This window comes from Myotis nattereri (assembly GCF_964212035.1).
Source record: "Myotis nattereri genome assembly, chromosome: X".
In the NCBI taxonomy this organism is placed as follows: Eukaryota; Metazoa; Chordata; class Mammalia; order Chiroptera; family Vespertilionidae; genus Myotis; species Myotis nattereri.
The window spans coordinates 44,215,641-44,231,167 of NC_138078.1; the positions used below are offsets into that span (position 1 = coordinate 44,215,641).

General features: G+C 40.3%; 1 protein-coding gene across 1 annotated transcript in view; it reads left to right on the forward strand.

The window, feature by feature from the left end:
- Positions 1-2,793: 2,793 nt before the first annotated feature.
- The window catches only part of ABCB7 (ATP binding cassette subfamily B member 7), a 195,914-nt gene continuing 183,180 nt past the window's right edge, over positions 2,794-15,527 (forward strand). Inside the window, exon 1 of the mRNA XM_081080815.1 lies at positions 2,794-2,975. Within this exon, the coding sequence (XP_080936941.1) occupies positions 2,808-2,975 (168 nt within the window). The 5' untranslated portion in view covers positions 2,794-2,807. The remainder of the gene's footprint in view (positions 2,976-15,527) is intronic.

A 15,527-nucleotide genomic window follows, 5' to 3' on the forward strand; every position in this document is an offset into this window, starting at 1 on the left:
ATTGCTAAGTGAAAGAAGTAAATTTGAAAAGGCTACATACTGTATGACTCCAATGATATGACATTCTAGAAAAGATAAAGCACAGTAAAAGGAAAGATCAGTGTTTGCCAAGGGTTCTTATATAAGGGAAGGAGAAAGGGATGACTAAGTTAAGAACATGGGCATTTTAGGTCTGTAAAAACATTCTGTATGATGATACTTTATTGGTGAATTCATGTCATTATACATTTGTCAAAACCCATAGAATGTTCAACAGAAAGAGTAAATATAATGTAACCTACAGACTTTAGTTACTAATATTGTGTCAATATTCGCTCGTGAATTGAAACAACTGTACAACACTTGAGAGATGTTAAAAATAGGGGAAACTGTGTGTGGGAAGGGGTAGGGGGAGAAAGGGAGCATATGAAATCTCTCTGTACTTCCCACTCAATTCTCCAATAAAACTAAAATTGCTGTAACTATAAAGTCATTTTTAATTAAACTTTAAATGTAAGAAATAAGTTTTCATAATAGATTTGAATTAATCAATCATCTATAATAATAAAAGTGTAATATGCTAATTAGATGGACAGCTGGACAACCTTCCAGATGAAGTCGGGCTGCGAGGGCTGAGGCAAGCTGCCATGGCTGTGAGGGGTGAGGCAAGCCACCGTGGCTGCAAGGGCTGAGTCCCTTGAACGAATTTTGTGTATCGGGCCTCTAGTATGTAAATAAAGCCCATATTATTACTGGAAGCAGAGACAAATAAATGGATAATTTGCTTAAGAACAAAAAGATCATAATTTTGGTGAAATAGTCAACAGTCCAGTTTAGTGTCCTCTGAAATCCTTTCTCACTGAAATGAATAGGAATAGGATTTCCACACTAATTTCTCTTTACCTGAGATGCTAAACTCTCAAGGTGGGAGCTTGAGCTTAAATAGCCAGATCTATTTTCTGTCTTTACAGTACCAGGAAGCCATGAGACAAAAACCAAAATAATAGAGCATTCATCTAACCAAAGAAGACAGGAAAAATTCCCAATATAAGCAATGATCTAGGCTCCAGGCCCAGTGGCAGTGACCTACCATCATCATCCTTTCATTTTCAACTTCATTGAGTAATTCAGCAAATTCCTTGAAGGATTCAGCTAAAAGGATAAAAAAAAATTAATTATGGTACTTGATGGGCAAGTAGACAGAGATCTGTACAACAGGAGGTAGGAACCTATGTCCCACACCCACATGGCCACTAAAAGAATGTATCAAATATAAGGTCAATAGAAGAATGTGTTCTGTGCTGTCCAGTGTTTGTTTTATCTTTTCAGTTTCTTATTTTGCCAATCCCCCCACCCAAAAGATTTTTTTCTCCAGTTTTATTGATATAATTGACATACAACAATATACAAGTTTAGGGTGTATGGCATAATGATTTGATATACATATATTGTGAAATGATTACCATAAATTGTTAGCATCCATCACCTCATATACTTAAAAAAACTTTGTTTTTCCTTGTTATGAGAACTTTTAGGAACTACTCTCTTTATAACTTTAAACTATACTGAAAGGAGTTTTTAGGGGTAAAATAGGAGTTTTTATGGGTGAAATAGGCAGGTTTAGGAAATTTGAGGAATTAAGGAGTCCATGGAAAAAGCACAGGGCTGCAGAGCTGCAAATGGTACATTTCCATAGAATAAGGGAGCTGGAAACAGCAGAAGGCACATTCCCATAGAATAAGGGGACTGGGAGCTGCAGAAAGGTATACATATACAGAATAAAGGGAAGGAAGCCTCTCATTCAAAAAGAGAAGAAGAAAGCCCAGAGGGAAGAGGGAAACAATAAGGGAGAAGAAAGAAGGAGAGCCTCACGTTTCCTATGCTAGGTTCAACCTTTGAGCTCTGGAGTTGCTATAGTGACCAAATCAGAAGGGGATAGTGACCAATCAGAGGGGATATCAAGTCACAATGAACTGCAGCCTTTATAAACCTTAGGAAAAAGGGACTCAGTGGAACTCTTCTCCCCACGTGGGAGTCTGTGCTTGTTTCTCAATAAATTTGCACCTTTGCTATACCACCTTTTGTCCATGGTTTCATTCTTCTCCACCGGACAAGAGCCTGGGAACCATCCTGCTCAAGGGAAAACGCAGAGTGGAGTGTGGTACTTAGTTGGAGGTGATAAGAGGTGAGTGAAATGATGGACAAGGTAAGTTTGCTAGATTTAGCAAATTTAATATTTGAGATATATCTATATTTAAAAATGGGACAAAATGGATCCAGAAACATAGAAGTATGAAACAGACGAACGAATTTCAGAGAGAAGGCAGGAGTGGGGTGGGTGGGTAGGGAGAGATTAACCAGAGAATTTATATGCATATATGCATAGCCTACGGTGTGGTGAAGGCTGGGAGGGGCAGGTGCGTTGTGGAGGCGATCAATGGGGAAAAAAAAACAAAAACGAAGGGGATATCTGTAATGCTTTCAACAATAAAGATAAGTTAAAAAATAAAATTAAAAATTGAAAAAAATGATACATTATCTGAAATTCAAATTTAACTGCGCATCCTGTATTTTATCTGGCAAATCTAGGAAAAGAGAAAAAGACAGTATTACTCTGATGTTCCCGTTTGTGTAAGAAAAACTTGCAAAGGCCGGCCCTACTAGAAAAAAAGCGGTTGCACTAAGGTACCTGAATCTTAAGAGAAGCTATTTCCGGTCTTGGGCCCTGGGAAAACGAGGGGGGAGGGGAAGAAAGGACTAAGGCCTCTAAGTTCAGTCCTCCAGTGTCCCACAATCCTCTGCTCTCGCTTCCTCTTTCCTCGCTCAAGATGGCGCTGCTCGCGATACATTCCTGGCGCTGGGCTGCCGCGGCGGCTGCTTTCGAAAAGCGTTTGCACTTCGCGATTCTGATCCGGCCTCTAGTCTCTGTGCGCGGATCAGGTCCGCAACGGGGGTCACGTCAGCTCGGCGTCCCAGGAACTGCTCGAATTTCCCAGGTAAGATGCCTTTCACATGGAAGAGTAGGGTTCTGAAGGGCAAGGGGGGAAACGTTGCCCTCTTAACCTCGGATCAGAAAAGGAGCCAAGAAGAAAGGTTGTCAGGGCTATCTCGGAGTAGCAGTAAGTAAAGTAAATTAGGGTTAGTAATTTGAGAAAGGGGTGAAGGAAACCTTTGGGGTACAGCAAATGGGAATGGGACCGGCGGTTTTGGACAGAGGTCATCCGGAACACCAGTAACTCGTAGGATTTACAGTGTTCTCTTAGTTTAAGAGATGGGGTGGACACCATTCCCATACTGCTTACCTTGGTAAATGCAAGGAAAACTGACTACTTTCCAAAGTTAGTAATGGAATTTGGGACCAATTTGCCAATGGTTCTGATTTTACTCGGAAGTAGCATTTGGAGAGTACTCAAGAAGACGGCAAACTAGGTATAAGCAAGCGGCAAATTGGGTTGGCACCAGTTATCCCCCTTGCTGACAGGGCTCCTTGATAAGCCAAAACCGTAATTATCTTTTTCTCCAAAACATAGGCCGTCCTAAATTTATATGTAAGCATGATTGTCCTTTGAACCGAAAATAGTGCTCTTCTGTGTACACAGGTCGCTTTGGAAGCCATAAGGCTACTTATCTTTAACTGCTGAATGTAGTTATGATTATAGTGCCTCTTAATATTTGTGTCCATTATTATCTGTTAAGAACAGGGTTTTAAAATTTTTTATTTGCATTTGCTCTACTTCAGTGTACCTTTTTATTTCTTACATATCGACCGAACATTTAATTGCCACCACTTGATCATCAGTATTACTAAAGTGTTATCAGCTTTGTATGAGAAATAACCTCTTAAATTTTGATTCTTCATCAACAAATATTTAATATCTACTATGTCCATAGCACTATGCTACATAATGGGGTACCAAGAGAAACATCTTAATGCCTTCAAGATTGGTCAATTTCATTAAGGAGATTGGATCTATGCATTACAAGAGTCACTAAAAAACAATGTAGTAGTTGTAGTTGCTGTAGACATCCAGAGGAAATAGTGATAATGAAGGGCCAAATTATAAAATGGATCTCATACTGGTGATAGAACTGGGAGAACATTCCAAGCAGGGACAATAGGTAATGATGCTAGGCATGTGGAATGAATTCATTCATTCAATAATTAATGAACAGAACAAAATATAGGCCCTGTCCTTAAAGTTTAAAAGTCTAGTAGTGGAAATAGATTAAGTAAACAGGCAATTATAATACAATAGTGCAATGATGGAAAAGGTCCAGAGTACTGGAAGATATACTTGAGGGGCATCAAGTCTAATCTTGAGGTGGAGAAAATTGCCTTCAGTGATGGATACAAAAGCAAAGACCTGAAACATTAGGAGAAATTAGCCAGTTAAAGAGGAATAGCATGTGCAAAGGCCCAAATGTAAGAGAGAACATGGTCCTTATGCAGAACTGTATATGGTTTACACTAGTAACTAGTGAGTTCAAGATAGGAAGTGGCAGATTAGGCTAGAGAAGCAAATCCAGATCGTTTTCTTAAGGTTTTAGGAATACTTTATTGTTGAAAGTTTGTAACATGATCTCCTGGGAACCATTCTTGTTCTGTAGTCCTCTAATAAGCCAAATAAAATTAAGATAAAATTTGTAGGACTTTGTCCGCCTGGAAGAATGAAGGGGAAAAGAAGTTATTAGGTGTTTCAGAGGAGGTGATGGCAATAAAATGTTAGCGTTCTCTTTTTATGAACACTATCCCCACAACTTACTTACTCCACTGTCCTCTACACTCTACCATTTCCTTTGATTACAATGTCTGTGATGTGAAAAACAAGGGAAAGATGTTTCCTTTGCCTTCTCCTTCTCAGAGGCATTCAACTCTTGCCACCTTTTTTAAAAAAATGCATTTAACAGGGAGATGAAGGAACTATTATAAAGCTTTTAAAGTAGAACCTGATATAATATGAGGCACATTCAAATTATTTAGTGACTTGTGATTTAAGATTACAAAGTAAATATTGAATGCAATCTTTTAGGACAATCATTAGTATATAGCATAATATTTTAGAGCTGGAAAGAAACCTTATTGGTGTGTTACAAAATGTTAGTGGGGTGGATCAGCACTTTTTTAAAGGTGAAATTTAGTAGAATAGGAAAGGAAGTATTGCTGTGTACATATTAAAGGACATATTGCTTTATGTACTTTTATATGTTTATACACATACACATTCCCACATGTATATGATTACTGGGATGCATTGTAAATGTGTTTTTCACACTAGAGCCTGTGTATAATATGGTAGTAATTAGCTTCATGTGTCTGTTTAAATTAAATTAAGTTAAAAACTTAATTTCTCAATTGCCACATTCTAAAGTCTGAATAGCCACATGGATATGGAACATTTCCATCATTGCCGGAAGTTCTGTTGAACAGTGCTGCTATGGAGAGAATACCATATCCGGCCCTTCTAATTCTGCAGATGAGGAAACTTAAGTCCTAATAATTGACAGCCTTTAAGGCCATTCATTCATTTATTGTCTTCTGTGGGTCAGGTATTTATAGAAGGGTTGCTAAGACTCTGGCAGACACTAGGCACACAGTGTTTGTTGAATCGTTATGATACTGGTCTAATAATTAATAGAGCACTATTAATAGAGGGAAACATCTTAAACATAAAAGTTTTTCTTAAAATTGGAAGATTTTGTGTGATAAGATTTAAATTGTAATGATTTATTATACAGTTGCCTCTCTGTGATGTTAGTTGATAATAAAAGGACTTATGAATTTTGAATGATAGAATTTTGGGTTCATTTCATGAATATTTAAATGGTAGAAACTGAATTAATCTATAGCACCTTTTATCTAAGTTTAAAATGTCCTTGACTCTTGATCATATATTTCATTTTTTAAAATTAAATTTATTGGGGTGGCATTTGTTAATAATATTATATAGGTTTCAAGTGTATAAGTCTATAAATTCTATAATACATCATCTATATATAGCATTATGTGTTTACCACCCAAAGTCAAATGTTCTTCTGTCACCATATATTTGAACCTCTTTACTCTTTACTACCTCTCCCCCACCCCCCTTTCCCTCTGGTAACCACCATACTGTTGTCTGGTCTATGCGTTTTTGTTGTCTTGTTTGTTCATTTGTTGTTTTCAGTTTTATATCCCATATGAGTGGAATAATAAGGTATTTGCTTTTTCTATCTGACTTATTTAGCTTAGCATGCTATTCTTAAGAACTATCTCTGTTGTCACAAATGGCAGTATTTCATCTTTTCTTATGGTATTCCATTGTATATATGTACCACATTTGTTTGTTTTTTAAACAAATTTATTGAGATTAATTCAAATATCATACATTTGAAGTGTGCAATTCAATAATAGATTTTAGTATATTCAATAATTTGTGCCACCGTCACCATAGTCAACTTACATTTTTCATTACATCAAATACCATATGATTTCATTAATATGTGGAATATAATGAACAAAATAAACTGACGAACAAAATAAAACCAGAAGCATGGATACATGGAACAGACTGGCCAGTGCCAGAGGGGAGTGGGTGGGGTAACTGGATAAAGAAGGTGAAGGAATTAGCTAAAGAACATGTATGCATAACCCATGGACAGGGAAAATAGTGTGGTGAAGGCCAAGGGAGGAGGAAGCAGAGGTGAGTGGAGGTGGGAAAAGGTGGGTTATTGGGGGACATCTGTAATAGTGTTGACATCAAAAAATTTTAATAAATAAAAATAAAACTATTACCATTTTGGCTATCACCTCCCATTCCTCTCCCCAACCTGCCCTAAGCAGCCAGTAACCTATGTTCAGTCTCTATAGATTTGTCCATTCTGGACATTTCACTTGCATGGAATTGAGACTGACTTCTTTCACTTAGCATTATGTTTTCAAGGATCATTCATGTTGGGCATGTATTAGGTACTATATAGTTTTTCATTGTCATGTAATATTCCATGATGCGGATATATAAGATATTATGCATTGCTCGGTTGATGGACATTTGACATGTTTCCGTCTTTTGGCTGTCATGAATAATGCAACAATAAGCATTCATGTACAAGTTTTTTATGGACATAAGTTTTCATTTCTCTTGGGTGTATACTTAGGGATAGAATTGCTGGGTCATATGGTAACTCTATATTTAATTATTTAAGGAACTGCCAGACTCGTTTTCAAAGTGACTACACCATTTTGCATTACCATAAGAAGTGTATGAGGGTTAAAATTTTTCCACATCCTTGTTGATGTTGGTCAAACATTTAATTAACTCACTTTAGTCAAGCCATCTTAGTGGATGTGAAGTGTTATCTCATTTTTTAAATATATTTTTAATTGATTTCAGAGAGGAAGGTAGAGGGAGAGAGAAATAGAAACATCAATGATGAGAGAGAATCATTGGCTGTCTCCTGTACACCCCCTATTCAGGATCTAGCCCGAAACCCAGGCATGTGCCCTTGACAGGAATCGAACTGGGGACCCTTCAGTCTGCAGGCCCACGCTCTATCCACTGAACCAAATCGGCTGGGGCTCATTGTGGTTTTGATTTGTATTTCCCTGATGACTAAAGATGTTGATCATCTATCCATGTGCTTATTGGCCATTTGTATATCTTTGGAGAACTATCTATTCAGGTTGTTTGCCCATTTTTAAATTGGATTATTGTTCTTTTATTATTGAGATGTGTGAGTTTCTTATATATTCCAGATTCAAGTCCCAGATCAGATATATGATTTACAAATATTTCTCTAATTCTGTTATTTTTTTCTCTCTTGATAGTGTCCTTTGAAGCATAAAATTTTTTCATTTTGAAGAAGTTAAATTTATGTTTTTCTTTTGTTAGTCAAACTTTTGTTATTATAGCTCTAAATTCATTGCCAAATATGAGGTCATGAATATTTACCCAGGTGTTTTCTTCTACTGAGATATAGAAACATTATTCTTGTATAGCTGTCATTCCTTTTCTCTGTTTTGCTTTACATATAGTGCAATTATAAACATTACAATCCTAATGGTACATTATCATAATTACTTTACATAATTTTATGACTTTTAAGGAAGCAGAGATAAGAAATGACAAATAAATATTTATGGCTTTTGTTAATATTCTCTACATTTGTTCTCTTGTGTTTGAGTTTCCAGGTGGAGTCATTTCTTCATCCTTCATCCCAGAATAGCTGTGGTCCTACCTATCTCCTTTGTGATGTCATTGGCAAATATATTGCATCTCTGTATGTTATAATCTCTACAATACATTATATACATTACTAGAGGCCTGGTGCACGAAATACGTGCATGGGTAGGGTCCCTAGGCCTGGCTGGAATCGGGGCTGATCTGTGGGACAACCAGCGAGGTGATCTGGGAGCCCCCGCTAGCACCCACCTTGACCAGCCTGGCCCGCTCGCTCCCCTGCCCCCCGCCGCCACCACCAGTCGCCTCCCTCTGCGGGGCAACTGGTGGAGCGATGGGGGGGGGGGGTGAGGCCCTGCTAGGACCCACCTTGGCTGGCCTGGGGCCTGCAGGCTGGGAGCAGGTCCTGCATTGAGCATCTGCCCCCTGGTGGTTAGTGTACATCATAGCGACCGGTTCTACTAATCATTCCGCTATTTGGTTGACTTGCATATTAGTCTTTTATTATATAGGATTATTTGTGGACATAAGAACATCCAAATTAGTAGAGAACTTTTATAAGAATTTATTTAAGGTCTGACTGGGTAGCTCAGTTGGTTGGAGCCTTGTCCCAATATGCCAGGGTTGTGGGTTCGATATCATGTCAGGGCACATACAAGAATCAATCAATGAATGCATGAATAAGTGGAACAACAAATTAATATCTCTCTCTCTCTCTTTCTCTCTCAAATAAATAAATAAATTTTAAAAATAATTTATTTAAGCCAAATTAGTGATAGTTGATCTCAAATGCTCCTGAGAATGACAATTTTTCAGTTTCTTTTATAGTTTTGGAATTAAGGACATAAAGATTACATGGAAGTGGGAGAAAGCAAGTTGGGGCTTGGATTACAGCAGGAGTGGGCAACATCGGGCCCATGGACCGTATAAGGCCTGTGAAATCATTTGGTCTGGCCCTGCCAAGACATTAGGGGTGAGTTAATTAAATGTTTGACCAAATATAGCAGGCTAATTTTTAACTTGATAATTTTGTATTTGTCCCCAAATGATGTTATAAATATCCAAGTGGCCCTTGGCAGAAAAAAGGTTCCCCACCCCTGGATTACAGGATAGTTAACTATATTATGTGTGCTCAGGGGTCTGAAAAAACATTATTACTCTGGCATTTCAAAGGTGTGTTAACCTACATGCACAAGAACAATGAACAGGGATTTCTTAAGGCAAAGATAAACTTTTTACTAAAGAAGTTTTGTGCCTAGGGCATGACCTGCCCAGTTAGGGATTTAGGATCAGATCACCCTGTGAGATTACTTTAAGTTTGATTTATTAAAGCACCCCCCTTTTGAAAGTAGAAAAAGTGTGCATTTATAGGGTCTTTTATAGTCCTACTAGAGGCCTAGTGCACGGGTTCATTTACTGGTGGGGTCCTTCAGCCTGGCCTGCGCCTTCTCACAATCCAGGACCCCTCGGGGGCAAAGCAGCAGGCGGCAGGGGAGGAGCCCCAGCTGGAGCCGGGCGCCACGCTGCTCCCCCTCATCCTGGTCCTGGTGTGCCTGCTGCCACAGCTGGCTGCTGGGTAGTGCTGCTGCAGCAGTGGCAGAGGCTCCTGCTGCAGCAGCTGTGCTCGCCAGCCATGAGCCTGGTTTCTGGCTGAGCAGCGCTCCCGCTGTGGGAGTGCAGTGACCACCAGGGGGCGACTCCTGCGTTGTCTGCCCCCTGTCGTCACTGTACGTCATAACGATTGGTTGACCGGTTGTTTGGTCGACTGGTTGTAACAATAGCTTAGGCTTTTATATATATACTAGAGGCCCAGTGCAGGAAATTTGTGCACGGGGGGGGGGGGGGAGGGAGGGTTGTCTCTCAGCCCAGCCTGCACCCTCTCCAATCTGGGATCCCTCTCGCAATCTGGGACTGCTGGCTCCCAACCGCTCGCCTGCCTGCCTGCTTGTCCCTAACCACTTCTGCCTACCAGCCTAATCACCCCCTAACCACTCCCCTGCCAGCCCGATCGATGCCTAACTCCTCCCCTGCTGGCCCGGTTGCCCCCAACTGCCGGTCTGGTCTCCCCTAATTGCCCTCCCTTTCAGGCCTGGTCGCCCCCAACTGTCCTCCCCTGCTGGCCTGATCACTCCTAACTGCCCTCCCCTGCTGGCCTGATTGCCCGTAACTGCCCTCCCCTGCCGGCCAGCTTGTGGCTGTGGGCGCTGCCATCTTTGAGGACATGGCAGTCAATTAGCATATTCCCTTATTGGCTGTGGGCACCACCATCTTTGCAGCCTGCTGCTCAGTCGTTTGATCGTCCCTTACTAACCCCCCTGTCGGCCTGCTTTCCCCATGCAGCCTGCTGTTCAGTCGTTTGGTCATCCCTCACTAACCCCCCCTGCCAGCCTGGTCGCCCCACGCAACCTGCTGCTCAGTCGTTTGGTCGTCCCTGACTAACCCCCTGGCAGCCTTGTCGCTCCACGCAGCCTGTTCGGTTGTGATGGTCACTTAGGCTTTTATATATATAGATAGATACAGTCACGTGCTGGTTAAGTATTGGATATATTTTGAGGAATGCGTTATGTTGTAAGAATGTTCACACCTGTAGAGAATTTTTTTTGTTAATCCTCCCCCAAGGATATTTTTTCCATTGATTTTTAGAGAGAGTAGAAGGGAGATAGGAAGGGATGGAAAGGGGGGGAGGGATGGGAGAGAGTGAGTGAGAGAGAGAGAGAAAGAGAAAGAGAGAGAAATCTCGATGTGAGACACACTGATTGGTTGTTGCCTGCACCGGGCGCGGATAGAACCTGCAACTCAGGTACTTGCCCTTGACCGGTAATTGAACCTGTGACCTTTTGGTGCACAGGCTGACACTCTAACCACTGGACATACCGGCCAGAGCCTGTAGAGATATATATTTGAGCCAAAAAGAATACACTTGGAAGCAAGATCTCAACAGGCTGAGATAAATGTTTTGTAGAATAGCAGTTTGCAGTTTCTTTTATGCATTTGAGATTAAGGAGGGAAGTAGGTAAGATTACAAGAAGGTGTGAAGAAGCAACTCGGGGATGGGATTACAGGATAGTTAAGATTATGTGCTTTCTTGAGGGGTCTGAAAGGGGCCTTTCAAAGGTGTTTTAAACTAGATGCACAGAAATAATGGACAGGACTTTTAAAAATGTATATATTTTTTATTGATTTCAGAGAGAGGAAGGGAGAGGAAGAGAGATAGAAACTTCAGTGATGAAAGAGAATCATTAATCGGCTGCCTCCTGCACACCCTCTACTGGGGGATCGTGCCTGCAACCCCAGCATGTAACCTCACTGGGAATTTAAACAAGGACCTCTTGGTTCATTCATGGGTTGATGCTCAACCACTGAGCCACACCTGCCGGGGTTGGACAGGGTTTGCTTAAGGCAATGATAAGCCTTAGTAAATAAGTTGTATCCCCGTGGCATGACTACCCACCATGACTTCCCAGTTATGAATTAAGATCAGAACATCCTGTGAGGTTACTTTCCACAGAACTCCCTTTCCAGTCAACAGTTGTTAGACCATGTTGATGATGTCCAAAGATATAGAGAACTTTTATAAGTTTGAGTCAATCTGATAATTGCCAGGAAGCAAAATCTCAACATATTGCAAAAATGTTCCAAGGGCCTGCGGACTGAAGGGTCCCAGGTTCAATTCTGGTCAAGGGCACATGCTAGGGTTGTGGGCTCGATTCCCCAGTAGGGGGCATGCAGGAGGCAGCCAATCAATTCGCTCTCATCATTGATGAGTCTGTCTCTCTCCCTCTCCCTTCCTCTCTGAAATCAATAAAAAATATAAAAAAAATGCTCCTGAGGATGGCAGTTTTACAGCTTATTTTATACATTAGCATCAAAAGAGGATTCATAAGGAAGGTTACATGAAATTCATTAGTGGAAGATTAGGGACACAGGAGAAAGCAAAGTTGGGAAGTCTGTGATTGGATAAAGAGTAAAATGGAGAAACTTTTACCTTGGTGGGTACAGGATAGTTAATAATTAACATTTATAGCACATAGAGATGGTATGCGGGGAACAAGATACCAGGATGGTTCTGTGGTCTCTGCTCTAGTGTGGTGGGTATGTCTTGAGTGGTCTGGAAAAGGAGAGTACTTAGATGCAAAAAGACAGTAAAACAGACTTACCTAAGATACAGATTGACCTTTGTGAAGGAAGCTATAGGCCCAGAATGAGACTACCTGCCAAGATTTGCTTTTAGTTAAGAATTTTTAAGTTCAGACCATCCTATGTGGTTACTTTTGTTCTCTTGAGTTGGTAAGGCCTGCTATGCAGGCTTCCTCTGGGCTTGTCAGGTTTACTATGTGGCCCTTTTTTCATCCACAGTGATTTCCTGATTGGGCAAACATCATGGAGTGTGCTTACTAGTATAGCCTACTACACAGCTAGGTTAGGTGGTGTAGCCTCTTTCTCTGCAGAGGAAGAATAATTTTTCCTTTACGCTTCTGGGTTCTTGGCTGAGATGTCCCTGTAGTAAATGACGAGAAAAACAAACAAAAGTTTAATAACATGTTTACCTCCTCTATACATGGGAGAGATCTAGGAAACTGAGTAATTCACCAAAATGGCTGAAGTCAATACCTTAAATATTGTCTTCAGCTGAAGACAAAAGAAGATGTTGGGAATGGGACAGTTATGGGAGGTTGCTAGGAAAAACATAGTAAACAGGGGTAAAGCTTGTTAGGGTTTGGCAGGTGATGTGGGCTGTGAAAGAATTCACAACTAAGAGAAGAGATGAAGTGAGGAAATTTATTTAACTTTCCATGGGAGGAAAGGGCCAGTGTATTGCTATTCAATACAGCGGAGGTAAGAAAGAGTGGTTTGCACTTTTAAAGAGAGGGGGATTGTGTTGAAGTTGACAAGATTTGGGGGTGGGGTGTCTTGAAGAGTTACAGTTTGCTTGCTTTCCAGGAGACAGTCCAGCCGATGTCCTAAGGAGGACATCAGTATTTCCCCCCAAGCCTATAAAACAAAAGTTTAGAACAAAAGTTATTATAAGTTCAAAAGGGGAGGGGGAAGGGAACTTTTTACTAACTAGAGACTCCTTATTGTGGATTATTCCCAAGTTGTTAAGTAAAATAGCTGGGAGGAGGGGGTTGTGGGGAAAGTGTTGCCTTTAATTCAGCCCTTACCTGTCCTGCTTTGAATAGAGAGGCAGCTTGAATCAAGAGAGGCAGCAATCGCTGCCTTTAATTACCAGGTGCTTCTCATAAATTGTGGAAGGCCACAGCAAAAGAGAGGCCTTTTTCTGTGCTTACATGGTTGTTATGCAGATTTAAGTCTCTATCTTCTACATTGATAAAAGTTTGTAAAAATAAGGTCATTGACCTCTTCCTGGTACAGTCCAGGGAGACACCTTTTACAAATGTAAATGTGAAAAATAGAGTACCTTACTTCTGGACTTCTATTAACTGAAGTGGGAATATAATAACACTAGGGAAATGATCTTTTTTAAATCTTCACCTAAGGATATTTTTTCCATTTATTTTTCAGATAAAGTGGAAGGGAGGGTGGAGAGAGAGAGAGAGAGAGAGAGAGAGAGAGCAAAAGAAAGAAAGAGGGGAACATTGATGTGAGACACATGGGTGCCTCGTGCACTTCTGCACTTGCCCTGACCTGGGCCTGGGATCAAACTGGAAACTGAGGTACCTGCTGCCCTTGACCGGGAATTGAGCCTGAGACTCTTTGGTCCCTAGGCAGATGCTCTAACCACGGAGCACTAGCCAGGGGGGAAATTCTTTTTACTCTGCTTTTTATTTATTTATTTTTTATTTTATTATTTTATTTTAAAAAAATATATTTTATTGATTTTTTACAGAGAGGAGGAGAGAGGGATAGAGAGTTAGAAACATCGATCAGCTGCCTCCTGCACACCCCCTACTGGGGATGTGCCCACAACCAAGGTACATGCCCTTGACCAGAATCGAACCTGGGACCCTTGAGTCCGCAGGCCGACGCTCTATCCATTGAGCCAAACCGGTTAGGGCTATTTTTATTTGTTTTAAATTAAATCTTTTTCATTGAAAGTATTACATATGTCCCTCTTTTTTCCCCTTGGACCACTTCTAGCACACCCCAGTCCCCTGCCCCAGTCCTTCACCACTCTATTGTCTGTTTCCATGGGTTATGCATATAAGCGTACAAGTTCTTTGGTTGCTCTCTTCCCACCCCACCCCCGCCTTCCCTCTGAGATTCCACAGTCTGTTTCATGCTGCTATGTCTTTGGATCTATTTTGTTCAACAGTTTATTTTGTTCATTAGATTCCACATATGAGTGAGATCATGTGATACTTGTCTTTTTCTGACTGGCTTATTTTGCTTAGTATAATACTCTCCAGGTCCGTACATGCTGTCTCAGGGTAAGAGATCCTTTTTTTACTGCTGCATAGTATTCCATTGTATAATGTACCACAACTTTTTTTTATCCACTCATCTACTCTGCTTTTTAGAGATCCTAGTTTTTAAGACTTAGATTTCAAAATAGAAGATGCATATCAAGGAACTACAGTGATTACTGAGAAGACAGAATGTAATAAGAGAGTGAAAAACAGAGCTTGGGAAAAAATTGATGTTTTTAAGTGGATTATTTTGCATGGAAATAAAGAGGGTGAGAGGTGATCCAGTGACATTTAAAGTTCATAATAATCCCTTATTATACTTTTTATTTCTAAGGTATCTGTTTTATTGTCTCTTCTTTCATTTCTGATTTTATTTGAGTCTTTTTTCTTAGTCTAACTAAATGTTTGTTGATTTTGTTTATCTTTCCAAAGAAACAACCAATCAACAATTTTTGGTGTGTTGATTTTGTTCTCTATTTAATTTATTGCTGCTCTACTCTATTATTTCCTTCCTTCCTCTGTTTTTGGGTTTAGTTTGTTGTTTACCTGCCTGGAAGTGAAAAGTAAGGTTGTTTATTTGAGATTTTCTTAGTTCAGGCTTCTTCAATAAAGTACTGGTGGCTTCTAAATAACTGAAATTTATTTTTCAGAGTTCTGAAGGCTGGGAAGTCTAAGATCCAGATGCCCCAGGAGCTTCAGTGTCTGGCGAGGGCCTGTTTCCTGGTTCATAGATGGCTGTCTTCTTGCTGTATCTTTACATTGTGGAATAGCCCACGGATCTCTCTGGGGTCTCTATAAGATGGCAATAATCCCATTCATGAAGCTGTCCCTTTCTTTACCTGATCACCTCTCAAAGGCCCCACCTCCAAATATGATTGCTTTGTGGATTAGGTTTAAGCATATGAATTTTGGGTGGAGGGGACACAATCAGTCTATTGGAGAGGTCTTCCTTTTTACTGAAGTATTTATCACTATAAACTTACCTGTTATTATTTTGCTGCATCCCATACATTTTGGTATATTG